Here is a 12,134-nt window from a genome sequence, read left to right as displayed (position 1 = left end):
CTATGGTATTAATCTTATGGGACCACTGTCATATATGTGGTCCATTGACCAAAATGTTGTTATGCAGCGCATGACTGTACTTGGAATCATACAGTATGTAGCCTTTTCATATTGGCTTCTTTCACTTAGTAATATACATTTAAAGTTCCTTGATGTCTTTTCATGGCTTGATAGTGCATTTGTAAGTGCTGAATAATGTCCCATTGTCTGGATGTACCATGGTTTATTCATTCACCTACCGAAGGGCATCTTCGTTGCTTCCAAGTTTTGGCAATTATGGATAAAGCTGCTTTGAACATCTATGTGCAGTTTTTTCTGTGGACATAAGTTTTCAACTCATTTCAATATATGTACTAAGGTGTGTGATTGCTGGATCATATGGTAAGAGTATTTTTAGTTTTGTAAAAATCTAAAGACAGCCAAAATGTCTTCCAAAGCAGCTGTACCATTTCTGCGTTCCCACCAGCAATGAATGAGAATTCCTGTTGTTCTACATTCTCACCAGCATTTGGTATTGTCAGTGTTTTGAATTTTTGCATGCTAATAGGTGTGTAGTAGTATCTCCTTGATTCAATTTGCATTTCCCTGATGACATATGATGTGGAGCATCTTCATATGCTTATCTGCGATCTGTATATCTTCTTTGGTGAAGTGTCTGTTGAAGTTTTTGGCCCATTTTTAAAGTGGGTTGTTTGTTTTCTTATTGTTGAATTTTAAAAGTTCTTTGTATATTTTGGATAACAGTGTGCAATGGTCTGAATGTTTGTGTCCTCCCCAAATTCATGTTGAAATCCTAATCCCTAATGATGGTATAGGAGTCAGGGCTGCTGGGAGGTGATTAGGTCATGAGGGTGGAGCCCTCATGATTGAGATTAGTGCTCTTATAAAGGGCCCACGGAACTCCCTAGCCCCTGTACCCCAAAGGCCCTCACCCAACTGTGGTGGCCTCATCTATCTTGGAGTAAGAAATATTTGATGTATTTCTAAATAAATATTTATATAAAAATATATATAATAAGTAAGCCACCCAGTTTATGGTATTTTTGGTATAGCAGTCCAAACAGACTAAAACACAGCCCTTTATATGTCTTTTACAAACATTTTTTCCAGTTTGTGGCTTGTTTTCTCCTTCTCTCAGTTGTCCACATGCACCATTTCTGTAAAAGGCTGTTCTTTCTTTGTTATATTGTCTTTGCACCTTTATCAGAAATCAGTTGTCCATATATGTGAGGCTTATTGCTGGACTCTCTATTCTGTGTCATTGAACTATTTGTATAAAACGCTGTTTTGATTACCGTAGCTTCATAATAATTCTTGAAATTGAGTTGTGTTAGGTCTCCAACTTAGTTCTTATTCATAGTTGTTTTGGCTATTCTGAGTCCTTTGCATTTCCATATGAATTTTATAATTAGCTCGTCAGTTTCTATAAAAAACTTGCTGAGATTTTGATTAGGGTTGCGTTAAATTTGAAAAGCAAAGAAAATCTTAACAATATTAAGTTTTATGACGCATGAACAAGGTATATTTCCCCATTTACTTAGATTGTCTTTATTTTGTCTCAGCAATACTTGTAGTTTTCAATGTTAAGAGGTATTTCCCGGGGCCGGCCCCGTGGCTTAGCAGTTCAGTGCGCCCGCTCCGCTACTGGCGACCCGGGTTCGGATCCCGGGCGCGCACCGACGCACCACTTCTCCGGCATGCTGAGGCTGTGTTCCACATGCAGCAACTAGAAGGATGTGCAACTATGACATACAACTATCTACTGGGGCTTTGGGGGAAAAAAAAAAAGAGGAGGATTGGCAATAGATGTTAGCTCAGAGCCAGTCTTCCTCAGCAAAAAGAAGAGGATTAGCATGGATGTTAGCTCAGGGCTGATCTTCCTCACAAAAAAAAAAAAAAAGAGGTATTTCCCATCCTTCGTCAGATTTATTCCAACATATTTCATATTTTTGATGCAATTGTAAATGGGATTTTAAAAATTTCAATTTCTGGTTATTTATTGCTAGTACATAGAAATACAACTGATTTTTGTATATTGATCTTGCATCCTGCGTCTTGCTAAATTCACCACTTTGGATGCCTGTGATTTCTTTTTCCTTGCCTAGATGCTCTGGCTACAGCCTCCAATACAATGTTGAATAGTAGTGCGAGTGGATATCCTTGCCTTATTCCTAATCCTGGGGAAAAGAATTCAGTCTTTATCATTAAGTATGATCTTAACTATAGGTTTTTCATAGGTGTCTTTTATCAGGTTGAAGAAGTTTCCCTTCCATTCCCAGGTTGCTGAGAGTTTTTTTCAGGAATGGATGGATTTTGTCAAATGCTTTTTCTGTATTATATGGTTTTTCTTTTTTAATTTGTTAATATAATGAATTACCTCCATTGATTTTTGAATATTAAACCAACTCTGCATTCCTGGGATAACCCCAGTTGGCCCATGTTATATTATCCTTTTAATATGTTGTTGGATTTTATGTGCTAAAATTTTGTTTAGAATTTTTGCATGTGTATTCATGAAGGATATTTGTCTTTAGTTTTCTTTTCTTGCAATGTCTTTGTCTGGTTTTGGTGTCAGAGTAATGCTAGCCACAGAGAGTGGGTTGGAAGCATTCACTCCTCCTCAATTTTTTGGAAGAGTTTGAGTAGAATTAGCATTATGTCTTCCCTACATGTTTGGTAGAATTCACAGTGAAGCCAGCTGGACCTGGAGTTTTCTTTGTGGAAAGGTTTTAACTTCAGTTCCATTTCTTTAATAGATACAGGCTTATTCAGGTTATATATTTCTTCTTGAGTGAGCTTTGTTAATATGTGTCTTTCAATGAATTTTTCCATTTCATCTAAGTTGTTGAATTTATTGGCATAAAGATGTTCCTGATATTCCCTTATTATCCCTTTAATAGCTGTAGATACAGTCTGTAGCGATGCCACCTCTCTCATTCCTGATATTGGTAATTTGTGTCTTCTCTATTTCCTTATCAGTCTGGCTAGAGGTTTATCAATTTTATTGATCCTCTCAAAGAACTAGATAGTTCTTTATTTTTGAAGTCTATTATTGTCAAATTGAGTCCATTGTGCTAAAATCCTACTCCACTAGAGCAGTAAGTGGTATACAGAGAGCACCGTATTGATATTTGTTGAATGAACCAATGAATGAAAAAAAAATGGAACCATTGATTTTTGTATGTAAAGTCATTTTAATATTACCACTTTTAGACTTCAGCCATTTCCTTATCTCTTATTTATTCCAATACTTTAGTACTAATAAAATATAACCCAGCAGAATCTCCAGGGGCCAGGTTAAATGCTGGAGGGGCTAGGAGTTCCGTGGGCGCTTTTATAAGGGCACTAATCTCAATCATGAGGGCTCCACCCTCATGACCTAATCACCTCCCAGAAGCCCTGATCCCTGTACCATCACTAGGGATTAGGATTTCAACATAGGATTTTGGGGAGGACACAAACATTCAGACCATAGCAGACTGTTATTCAAAATATACAAAGCATCAATGTTTCAAAAAGGTATTTGAGAAATGCTCAGATATTAGGGTAAAATCTGAGTGTGTTCACAACTATTTCGTCAAAGCTTAGCTATTATAGGGCCAATCTTGAAGATAATGACTACTTCAAAGAAATGATTAACTCTAAAAATCACTTACAGACTGCCCAGATACTATCCTTGGAAATAGAGAAACTTTAGCAGTTTGTTATCCTCCATCAGAGACCAAGAAAAGGTCCTCTGGAGGATGATAAATATGTCTTAGAATACAGCAGAAAGGAAACTAGTTGTAGGGTTTGCCAATAAAATATAAGATGCCCAGTTAAATTTGAATTTCAGATAAATAATTTTTACATGAGACATACTTATACTAAAAAATTATCTGTTGTTTATCTGAAATTCAAATTTAACTGCATGTTCTGTATTTTTATTTGCTAAATCTGGCATCCCTACACTGGTGAGACTCCTGAATCATATTGTCTTGTTTAATGTAACTTAGCCTTGAGAAGAAATCCAATTACTTGTGGAGAATAATCATTTATTATATTTACGTGGAGGTTCCTTAAGCTTTTCACAATAGAACTTTTCAAAATGAATTCTGCATGAAATTCATGCAGATTACAAAATGAAGATATTTGTAATCTTCAAATTATGTTAACTACAAATACAGAAATTATGAACACTGCCCTTCTTATTCTGTTTAAAAAGATATAATGAGTCTATATGAATAAAAAAGGTTTTTGGGCTTCTCAACAAGGAAAACATATTTGATTTTGTAATAAAATGTAAAGGACTAAAAAAATATTTCTACTCTGTGAAAACACTAAGCATGTATTTGTTAGAAATTCTCCATCAGATTCCTCAAAAAATCAAGGATAGAAGTACCATATGATCCAGCTATTCCACTGCTGGGTATTTATCCAAAGAACTGGAAAACACCAATGCATAAAGATACATGCACCCCTGTGTTCACTGCAGCGTTATTCACAATGGCCAAGACTCAGAAGCAACCTAAGTGCCCATCAAGGGACCAATGGATAAAGAAGATGTGGTATATATACACAATGGAATACTACTCAGCCATAAGAAACGATGAAATCCAGCCATTTGTGACAACATGGATGGACATTGAGGGTATTACGCAAAGTGAAATAAGTCAGAGGGAGAAGGTCAAATACCGTATGATTTCCTTCATTAAGTAGTAGATAATAACAACAATAAACAAACACATAGAGACAGAGATTCGATTGGTGGTTACCAGAGGGGAAGGGGGGAGGGAGGGGGGCGAAAGGGATAATTCAGCACATGTGTGTAGTGATGGGTTGTAATTAGTATTTCAGTGGTGAACATGATGTGGTCTATGCAGAAATAGAAGTATAATGATGTACACCTGAAATTTATACAATGTTATAAACCAGTTACTGCAATAAACAAAAAATTTTTTTAAAAAGTAAAAAAAAAAAAGAAATTCTCCATCAGTGCAAACTCCACTGTAGGAGTCATTCAGCCTTCACTAATGAAGAACGCCAGCACATATGGTCGTCTCCTGTGATGGGATCAAGAGCTGTGTGTAACCACGTGACAGTAATGAAAGAGGGAGGAAGAAACAAGGAGAGAAGGAAAAACAACTCATCAGTTTACGAATATTTTAAGTTGAGGAGTACACTGTTAAACAAGTCTACTTTATACTTTTCAAATGATATTTTAACATTATCACTTTGTGAAAGGAACCCCGAAGACAACTTTTAAATGTCTGGCTTTGTATATAAAGATCAATAGTAAAAAACAGAAACAATAGCAACTCAAAAGTAATTTTTTGTGTGTGTGAGGAAGACTGGCTCTTAGCTAACATCCATTGCCAATCCTTCTCTTTTTGCTGAGGAAGATTAGCCCTGAGCTAACATCTGTGCCCGTCTTTCTCTATTTTGTATGTGGGACGCTGCCACAGCATGACTTGATGAACGGTACATCGGTCTGCGCTTGGGATCCGAACCTGCGAACCTGGGGCCGTGAAGCAGAGCAAGTGAACTTAACCACTACACCATCAGGCCGGCCCCCGCAAAAGTAATTTTTCTCAGCTTAAATGATCATAGTTTCTGACCATCTTACTATGTGTTAGATGCTGGACCAGGCACTTTGTGGGATACAACTATGACTGAGGAGTACGTAAGGACTCAACAGCTGTGAGGGTAGAAAGACACATGCATAAGTAAACATAATACAAGGTAAGTTGTCAAGTAAAATAATACAGATTGAAAATGCTATCAGAACATAAAAGAGGGTGATATTCAGGTGGTGGTGAGAAGTCAGCAAAAGCTTCATGGAAAAGTGGCTCTTGAGACAGCTCTGGCCAAGCAAGGATGAGTTGGGGGGGGAACCAAGAGCAAGAGGCACAGGTGGGCAGGTGCCAGGTTTGGGCAATGCCTGCACAGCTCTGCCTGCCCTGGCTCCTGCCTCTGCTGCCTCAGGTCTCTTCTTGCTCTGACCCATTACCACCCTCCCTCATGTGCATGTGTTACTCTCCCTATCTCTCCTCCCTAGCCAATTCATAATCCTCAATGGGGCTCAGTTTTACTGTTGCTTTCTCTGCAAAGCCTTCCCAGACCACCTCTGCCTTCAGACCAGTTGGGCTCTGTATCATTATCTCATGGCACGTCATAACATCCAGTGGTGGTCACACCTGCAGTTAAGAATTACATGGATTAACTGTTTAACATCTACCTCATTAGATTACACAATCCATGAAGACAGGGACCTTTTTTCTGTCTTGTTCACTGTTGTGGCTCCTGGGTCTTCAGCACAATGCCTGGCACATAGAAGATACTCGATAAATTGCTGATGAATGAATTCTGGTAATAGTTTTTAATGTGCAGTTGAATATAGCTTCAAATGCTTTCACAATGTTGATAGCTGTGTTAAATTACAGGGTTTAATAAGAAAAGCATATTATAGGGCTTATAGGAAAGGTTTATAAGCAAATTTATAGCTTAATCCATATAGATTTCCATAATTTAAAGCAATTTCATAGAAGGCATAGTATGTGTGTGCTAAGTACAGACATCTTTCTTAGTGAACGACAGGAAAACTAGAAACTTCAAACAAACAACAAACAATAAAAGCATACAATGGAATACTAAAACAGAAATTGACATAATCTTCAAATAACTTGATTTTATAGATAGCGCATTCCATTTTAGATACTGAAGAGTGTCTTTTATACTTTTATGTTTTTAGTCACATGCAAGAGCTATCTAATTCAAACTTTAGTTAAACTCAAAATATACCCAATATTTGAATTTAATACCTAGCCTGTATTCACTGACTTGCATAATTCTTTCCGGCCCCAAAATAAAAGGATTTTAGCAGTGTCCATATACCCATTCAATGAATATATAATTTTGCTCTGTAGCAAGTTCCCCATTTCATTACCAGATTTATATTGATTAGAAGGGACAAAAGTCAAGCTGATAACTAGTTATCTCAGCTTTACTGAATTGCTACTGAAGGAAATCATTAAAATACCTAATGTATAAATCTAAAGTTGCCTCCTAGTTCCAAATGGATTTGAATGACACATTTTTTACATTTTATAATTAAGTACTAGAAATGTTTTACTGTAAAGACTGAAGAATATATTGGATATGCTTTGTTTTGTGAAGTATGATTTTCCAACTGTAAGTTACTGGCACTTAGGAAAAAAGCAATCACTTAAACGAAAACTAAAAATATTAAGCCTATGTTTAAAACATGGCCTTTATTAATACTGCCCACTGAGCTCCATTTTTTATTTTACATTGAAATACTTCTGCTTTGCAAAGAAAAGACAGAAAAGTGCATTTTACAAGAGTAGTTTTTGTTTTTAATTCTCTGCGAAAATGGAAGGAATCTGAATCACAAGTTCACAATGTAGTAAAGTGAAATGAAGAAACAATGATTTCAGTAATGCTATGCCATCACTAGTGTTTGGCTCTGACTTTGTTCTTATAAATCAGATCTTGATATACAGTCTAGAGCATCTAGGTTATTACTCTACAGCATATTAAACACAGAAAAGGAGGTTTAAAAAAAACCCCTTTCAATGTACAAACATGAATTTAAAAACTGATTTTAAAAAATCACCTTTTTACATAATGTATATGGCAAAACTGCTTTAAATACATGATTTGGGGAGAATTATTTACAAAAGGTATCAAGTCTGTGTAACAATTCACAGACAAAGCATACATAGTTGCTTTACTTAGTTGTTGCATCTCAACTTTGGGAGATAGAAATTTATTCGGCAGTATAGCAAACATAAAAACTGTGACAAAGTATCTTAAGGGCAACCAAAAATTTGATCCTCAAAACAGTTTGAATACTAGGACTGCCAAAGTTTCTAAACGAGGACATACTTCAATGATCCAGATGCCCATTTATAGTTCTCTACTGTTTGAAGGACTGAGACAGACTCCCTTCAATACAGGCAAAGCTGCTGGATGCAACCTCCTGTGAAAGGGACAGCTGAGAGCTATTGTCATCCAAAGAGTGAATTAACCTAGAATTTTCTTTTTTTGAATTTTATTAATATTTTAAAAAATACATAAAAATACAACATCCAATGTCTGAATAAATATATTTAACAAGTTGCAAGATAATACCTTATTTTACACAAAATTTTCAGCTTTAGAAATCTTGTTAAATAACTTCATTGTTGTTATATATTTCATTTTTGTCTTTTTGTAACAAAATAAAAACTCTGAAATTACATAGAAAAAAGACAAAATATTTTTGTCAAGGGATAAGATAGTCCACTGAAAACTTATTCACAATTCCACTGTAAACATTAATAAACATTAAAATATTTGCATAATTGTGTGCTCAAAAATCCTATAAAAAGTGGAAGACTTATTACAACTGTAGTTTTCAGTCAACTACACTTCCTTTCACAATTTATTTTGTCCCATTTACACCTTTAAACCTGGGCACACTGCTGAACATATACTTTGGCAGTTCTAAATAGCAAGTGCTTCCACAAAAATAAAAAAACAACAACAACAACAATAAAAAAAATACAACATAAACCCCCTACTCACCAAGTGTTCAAATACATCTTAGTGAAAGTGCAGCAGTAACTATTCAGCTGGGTAACATGTTGATGTGTATCATGTGCACTTGCTTGTCTATGATTTCTATAACACCTGAAAGCTTTATTATACAAATTCAAATTTGCTAAGTGCCCTGTTTCTATCTTCACAAAAAATGAAAAAAAAATTAAAGAGGAAAAATTATGACAAATATGGCAGGCTGCCTAACCTTCAATTATTAAACAGCTTATTTTTTGCAACAGAAAAACAGAAAAGAGAAGGGAATAGATACTATCCAGCCTGGAAAAGTATACAGGATATACTTAGCAATGTCAAACCAGTTGAGTGCTTTCTGTGGTTGTATTTCGGGGTTTGGGGATTTATGTCCATGGCAGCAAACTGCTGGGAAGGCAGAGAAAACGTTTATCACCTGCATTCTACAGCAAGTACATTTTGCGGGGGAGATGATGATGAGGGACTCATTCCAGTGTCTGACGAAGCAGATGACATGGAGGCTCCCGCATGAGTCACTGTGGAATCAACACAACTACATTAGATTCAAAAACTATCACACAAAGGTACTCAGCCACTGGCAAATCAGAAATAAATGTCTTAACATTATTTACTTCAATTACAGTCTTCTTAAATGGTGCATGAAGGAATAACAAACTGACAGTAAAAATTCTGTTTGGCTTAATTGAGTGGAATCAGTTTTCGGTCAGTTAAGTAACTCAACAGTTCAAAAAAGGCACCATAAAATGTAAAGACAAAAGAGATATGAACTCTTTTTTGTGTGTGTACGTGTGAGGAAGATTAGCCCTGAGCTAACATCTGTGGCCAATCCTCCTTTTTTTGCTGAGGAAGATTGGCCCTGGGCTAACATCCGTGCCCATCTTTCTCTACTTTATATGGGATGCCGCCACAGCATGGCTTGACAAGTGGTGCATCGGTCTGAGCCCGGGATCCAAGCCTGTGAACCCCGGGCCACCACAGCGGAGTGAGTACACGTAACCGCTCCGCCACCGGGCAGCCCCGAGATATAAACTCTTAAACCACTACTTGAAATATCCCAGGAAGGAACTCAGCTTGCCCCAAATCAGAAACAAGGTCAACCTGAGATAAATTCTCACCACTGGGAATTCCCTCTTTATCTCTGAGTCATAGAACCCTAAGAGAATTTACTTATCCCAAGGAATTTCCTGTAACCACCTGACCTCTTAGCTTCCTATCTTTATCCTGCCCCAACACACCTGATGGACACAACTCCCACAGGCAACAGTAGTTACCTAGGTCAGGTATCAGAATCATGGGGATCAGGATGGAAGTGTGGGCGTATGATTAGAAAAAGTCCTCAAATGACTTTAGCATAACTCTCCAGGAGGACATAACACAGATTAAGGATCACTACTCTATGCATTAGGTGCTTTGCCATTTTTAGTTTTTACTTTTACCTTCTCTTTCTTTGCAAAGCTCTCCTGTTTCCTGCCAATCTTTGCCCAATTGTTCCTATTTTATTTAAAGTTTTAATTTTTATTTAAGTATGTGTGTGTGTGTACTACCAAGATGACATATAACTGATTACTACAAGTTCTAATATGTATGCTAGAAGTCACTCAATGTCTCACTTTAATAACTGACTTCACATGATGAAAAATTAAGGGAAAAAAGGGAAGAAGACTCTAATAAAACAATCTTTTTAGTTGTCTGAAACTTGTATCACCTTTAGGAAACTCAAAGCAGTTGAGGGTTCTCTAAAGAAATTTCAATTTGTTACTTTGCTTTTTTCTTCTTTTCGTGTTCTGTAAAGACTGTAAAGTTCTGTAAAGACTTCTTGCTATTTACAGTTTTTAAGGAAAAGGACAAACATGGAAAGCCTGATCTCTTTCTGTTTGCTCCATTATATTTCCATGAATGCAAAACTGCTGGGCTTGGAGTAGAATGATTCAAGACCACATATGACACAGGTCATTCTATCAGGAATTCATCCCCTAACTCTGCCATAGGCAGAAACTTCTCTCAATACGCGGCAAGCCTATCGGGTAATTTACCTTTGTTTTAGAGAGCCCCCCCTCCTGTCCCACCCTCCTCCTCGGGTGGTTGCTCTCTAGGCCTGCTGGGCAGTGGTCATCCTAGAGCTTCCATTCACCATCACCTTGAGACCTTCCTTCTTGTTTTCTTACATGGGATTCCTGGTTTGCGGGACCTCATGCTGTCTTCTCAGCTTGGCTTCTAGTTTCTAGTGCTACCACTGAGAAATCTGACGTGGGAAAACTGATGCTATTCTGAGACCCATTTTTTTGTATGTATGTTTATATGGTGAACTTTTAGAATCTTCTCTTTATCCAAATGTGCTTTGGTGTGATTTTTTTCCCCCATTCTTTATAGAAGTCAGAGTAAGTCCTTTCAATCTTCTAACTCATACCCTTCAGTTCTGGGTTTTTCTTATAATATTTCTTTGATGACAGCTTCCTCCTATGTTTATTCAGTGCTCTCGTTCTAGAAATCTTATGATTCAGAAGTCAGATCTCCCAGCCAGATCCTATACTTCTTTTAGTTCTTCTCTCCTACTGCCTTTTTGACCTTCTACTGGGATTTCTCTAGCTTTGCTGTCTATCCCTTCTATTAAAATTTTTTTATTCCTGCTATCATAATTTTAAAGAGATCCTCTTGTTCTCTGAATTTTATTAATAGTATCATACTCTTGCTTCAGAACTGCCATATCTGTGCTGTACCTCTGGATATTAACTATAGTTTGGTGTTTTTATATGGTACATTGTCTGTTTCTTCCAAGTTCCTTTTTTATACTCATTTTCTACTTTGGTTTCTGTCTTTCTGTAGAGGCTTTCCTCCAATATCTGGTCTTGTGGCTTCCCTGTTCGAGAGGGACATTAGAAAGCTAACTGGAAGCTGTGCGTGAGTAGGCAGGGCTTTTCAATGGTGGGCAGTGCTCATGTAGTGATTGGCAAGGTTCCTGCTTTCTGGTTCAAGAACCTCCAAAGGCCGGTATCTATGTTAGATCACTTTTCTTGGGTTGGCCAGTTTCCCCAGAGGAATCCTTCAGTCTTCTCCCAGAAATGATCATAAGCTTTGTTGCCAGCTTTCAAGAAGCCAACAGGATAAGATCTTAGGTTGGAAAAGCAAGAGGAGTCTCATTATTCAATACTGTAAACTTTCACTCAAGCTCCTTATTTTTGGTTAGCACCTAACCTTCACCTTCAGCTACAGCTGGTGTCCCTGAGTCCACAAGCCTATTGATCCCTCTCACCCTCCAATAAGTTAATTTATTTTCTGCTAGAGTTGGGGAAAAAGGTAGTTTGCTTCACAGGGTGGGATAAAAGGATCCACTCTCCTTCCATTTTCAACCAATCTCCATTTTTCAGCCTCACACCACATCCCTGCCTTCAGAGCTTTTCTGAGGTGATGTGGTATGAACTGGCTTGCTTCTTGTTGTTTTGTCCCACTGAAAGGATAAACAAGCTTAGGTTTTAGCATTCTCTCATCTGCTAGGATAGTTACGGTAGTCCATCTGCTTCTCAGCTTCCAAAGGATAAGCTGTTGACATTTCCTGCCTGCCA

General features: G+C 37.2%; 1 protein-coding gene across 2 annotated transcripts in view; it reads right to left on the bottom strand.

Annotated features, from left to right (window-relative positions):
- Positions 1–7,235: 7,235 nt before the first annotated feature.
- Positions 7,236–12,134, bottom strand: part of ARID4A (AT-rich interaction domain 4A) — a 64,041-nt gene continuing 59,142 nt past the window's right edge. For both annotated transcript variants that reach the window (XM_058567014.1, XM_058567015.1), the window contains exon 24: positions 7,236–9,089. In XM_058567014.1, coding sequence (XP_058422997.1) covers positions 8,986–9,089 — 104 coding nt within the window. In that variant the 3' untranslated portion in view covers positions 7,236–8,985. The remainder of the gene's footprint in view (positions 9,090–12,134) is intronic.

The sequence above is a fragment of the Diceros bicornis genome, chromosome 24 (genome assembly GCF_020826845.1).
Source record: "Diceros bicornis minor isolate mBicDic1 chromosome 24, mDicBic1.mat.cur, whole genome shotgun sequence".
NCBI lineage: Eukaryota > Metazoa > Chordata > Mammalia > Perissodactyla > Rhinocerotidae > Diceros > Diceros bicornis.
The sequence above is the reverse complement of the archived record's forward strand: the minus strand, read 5'-3'. Positions and strand labels throughout refer to the sequence as shown.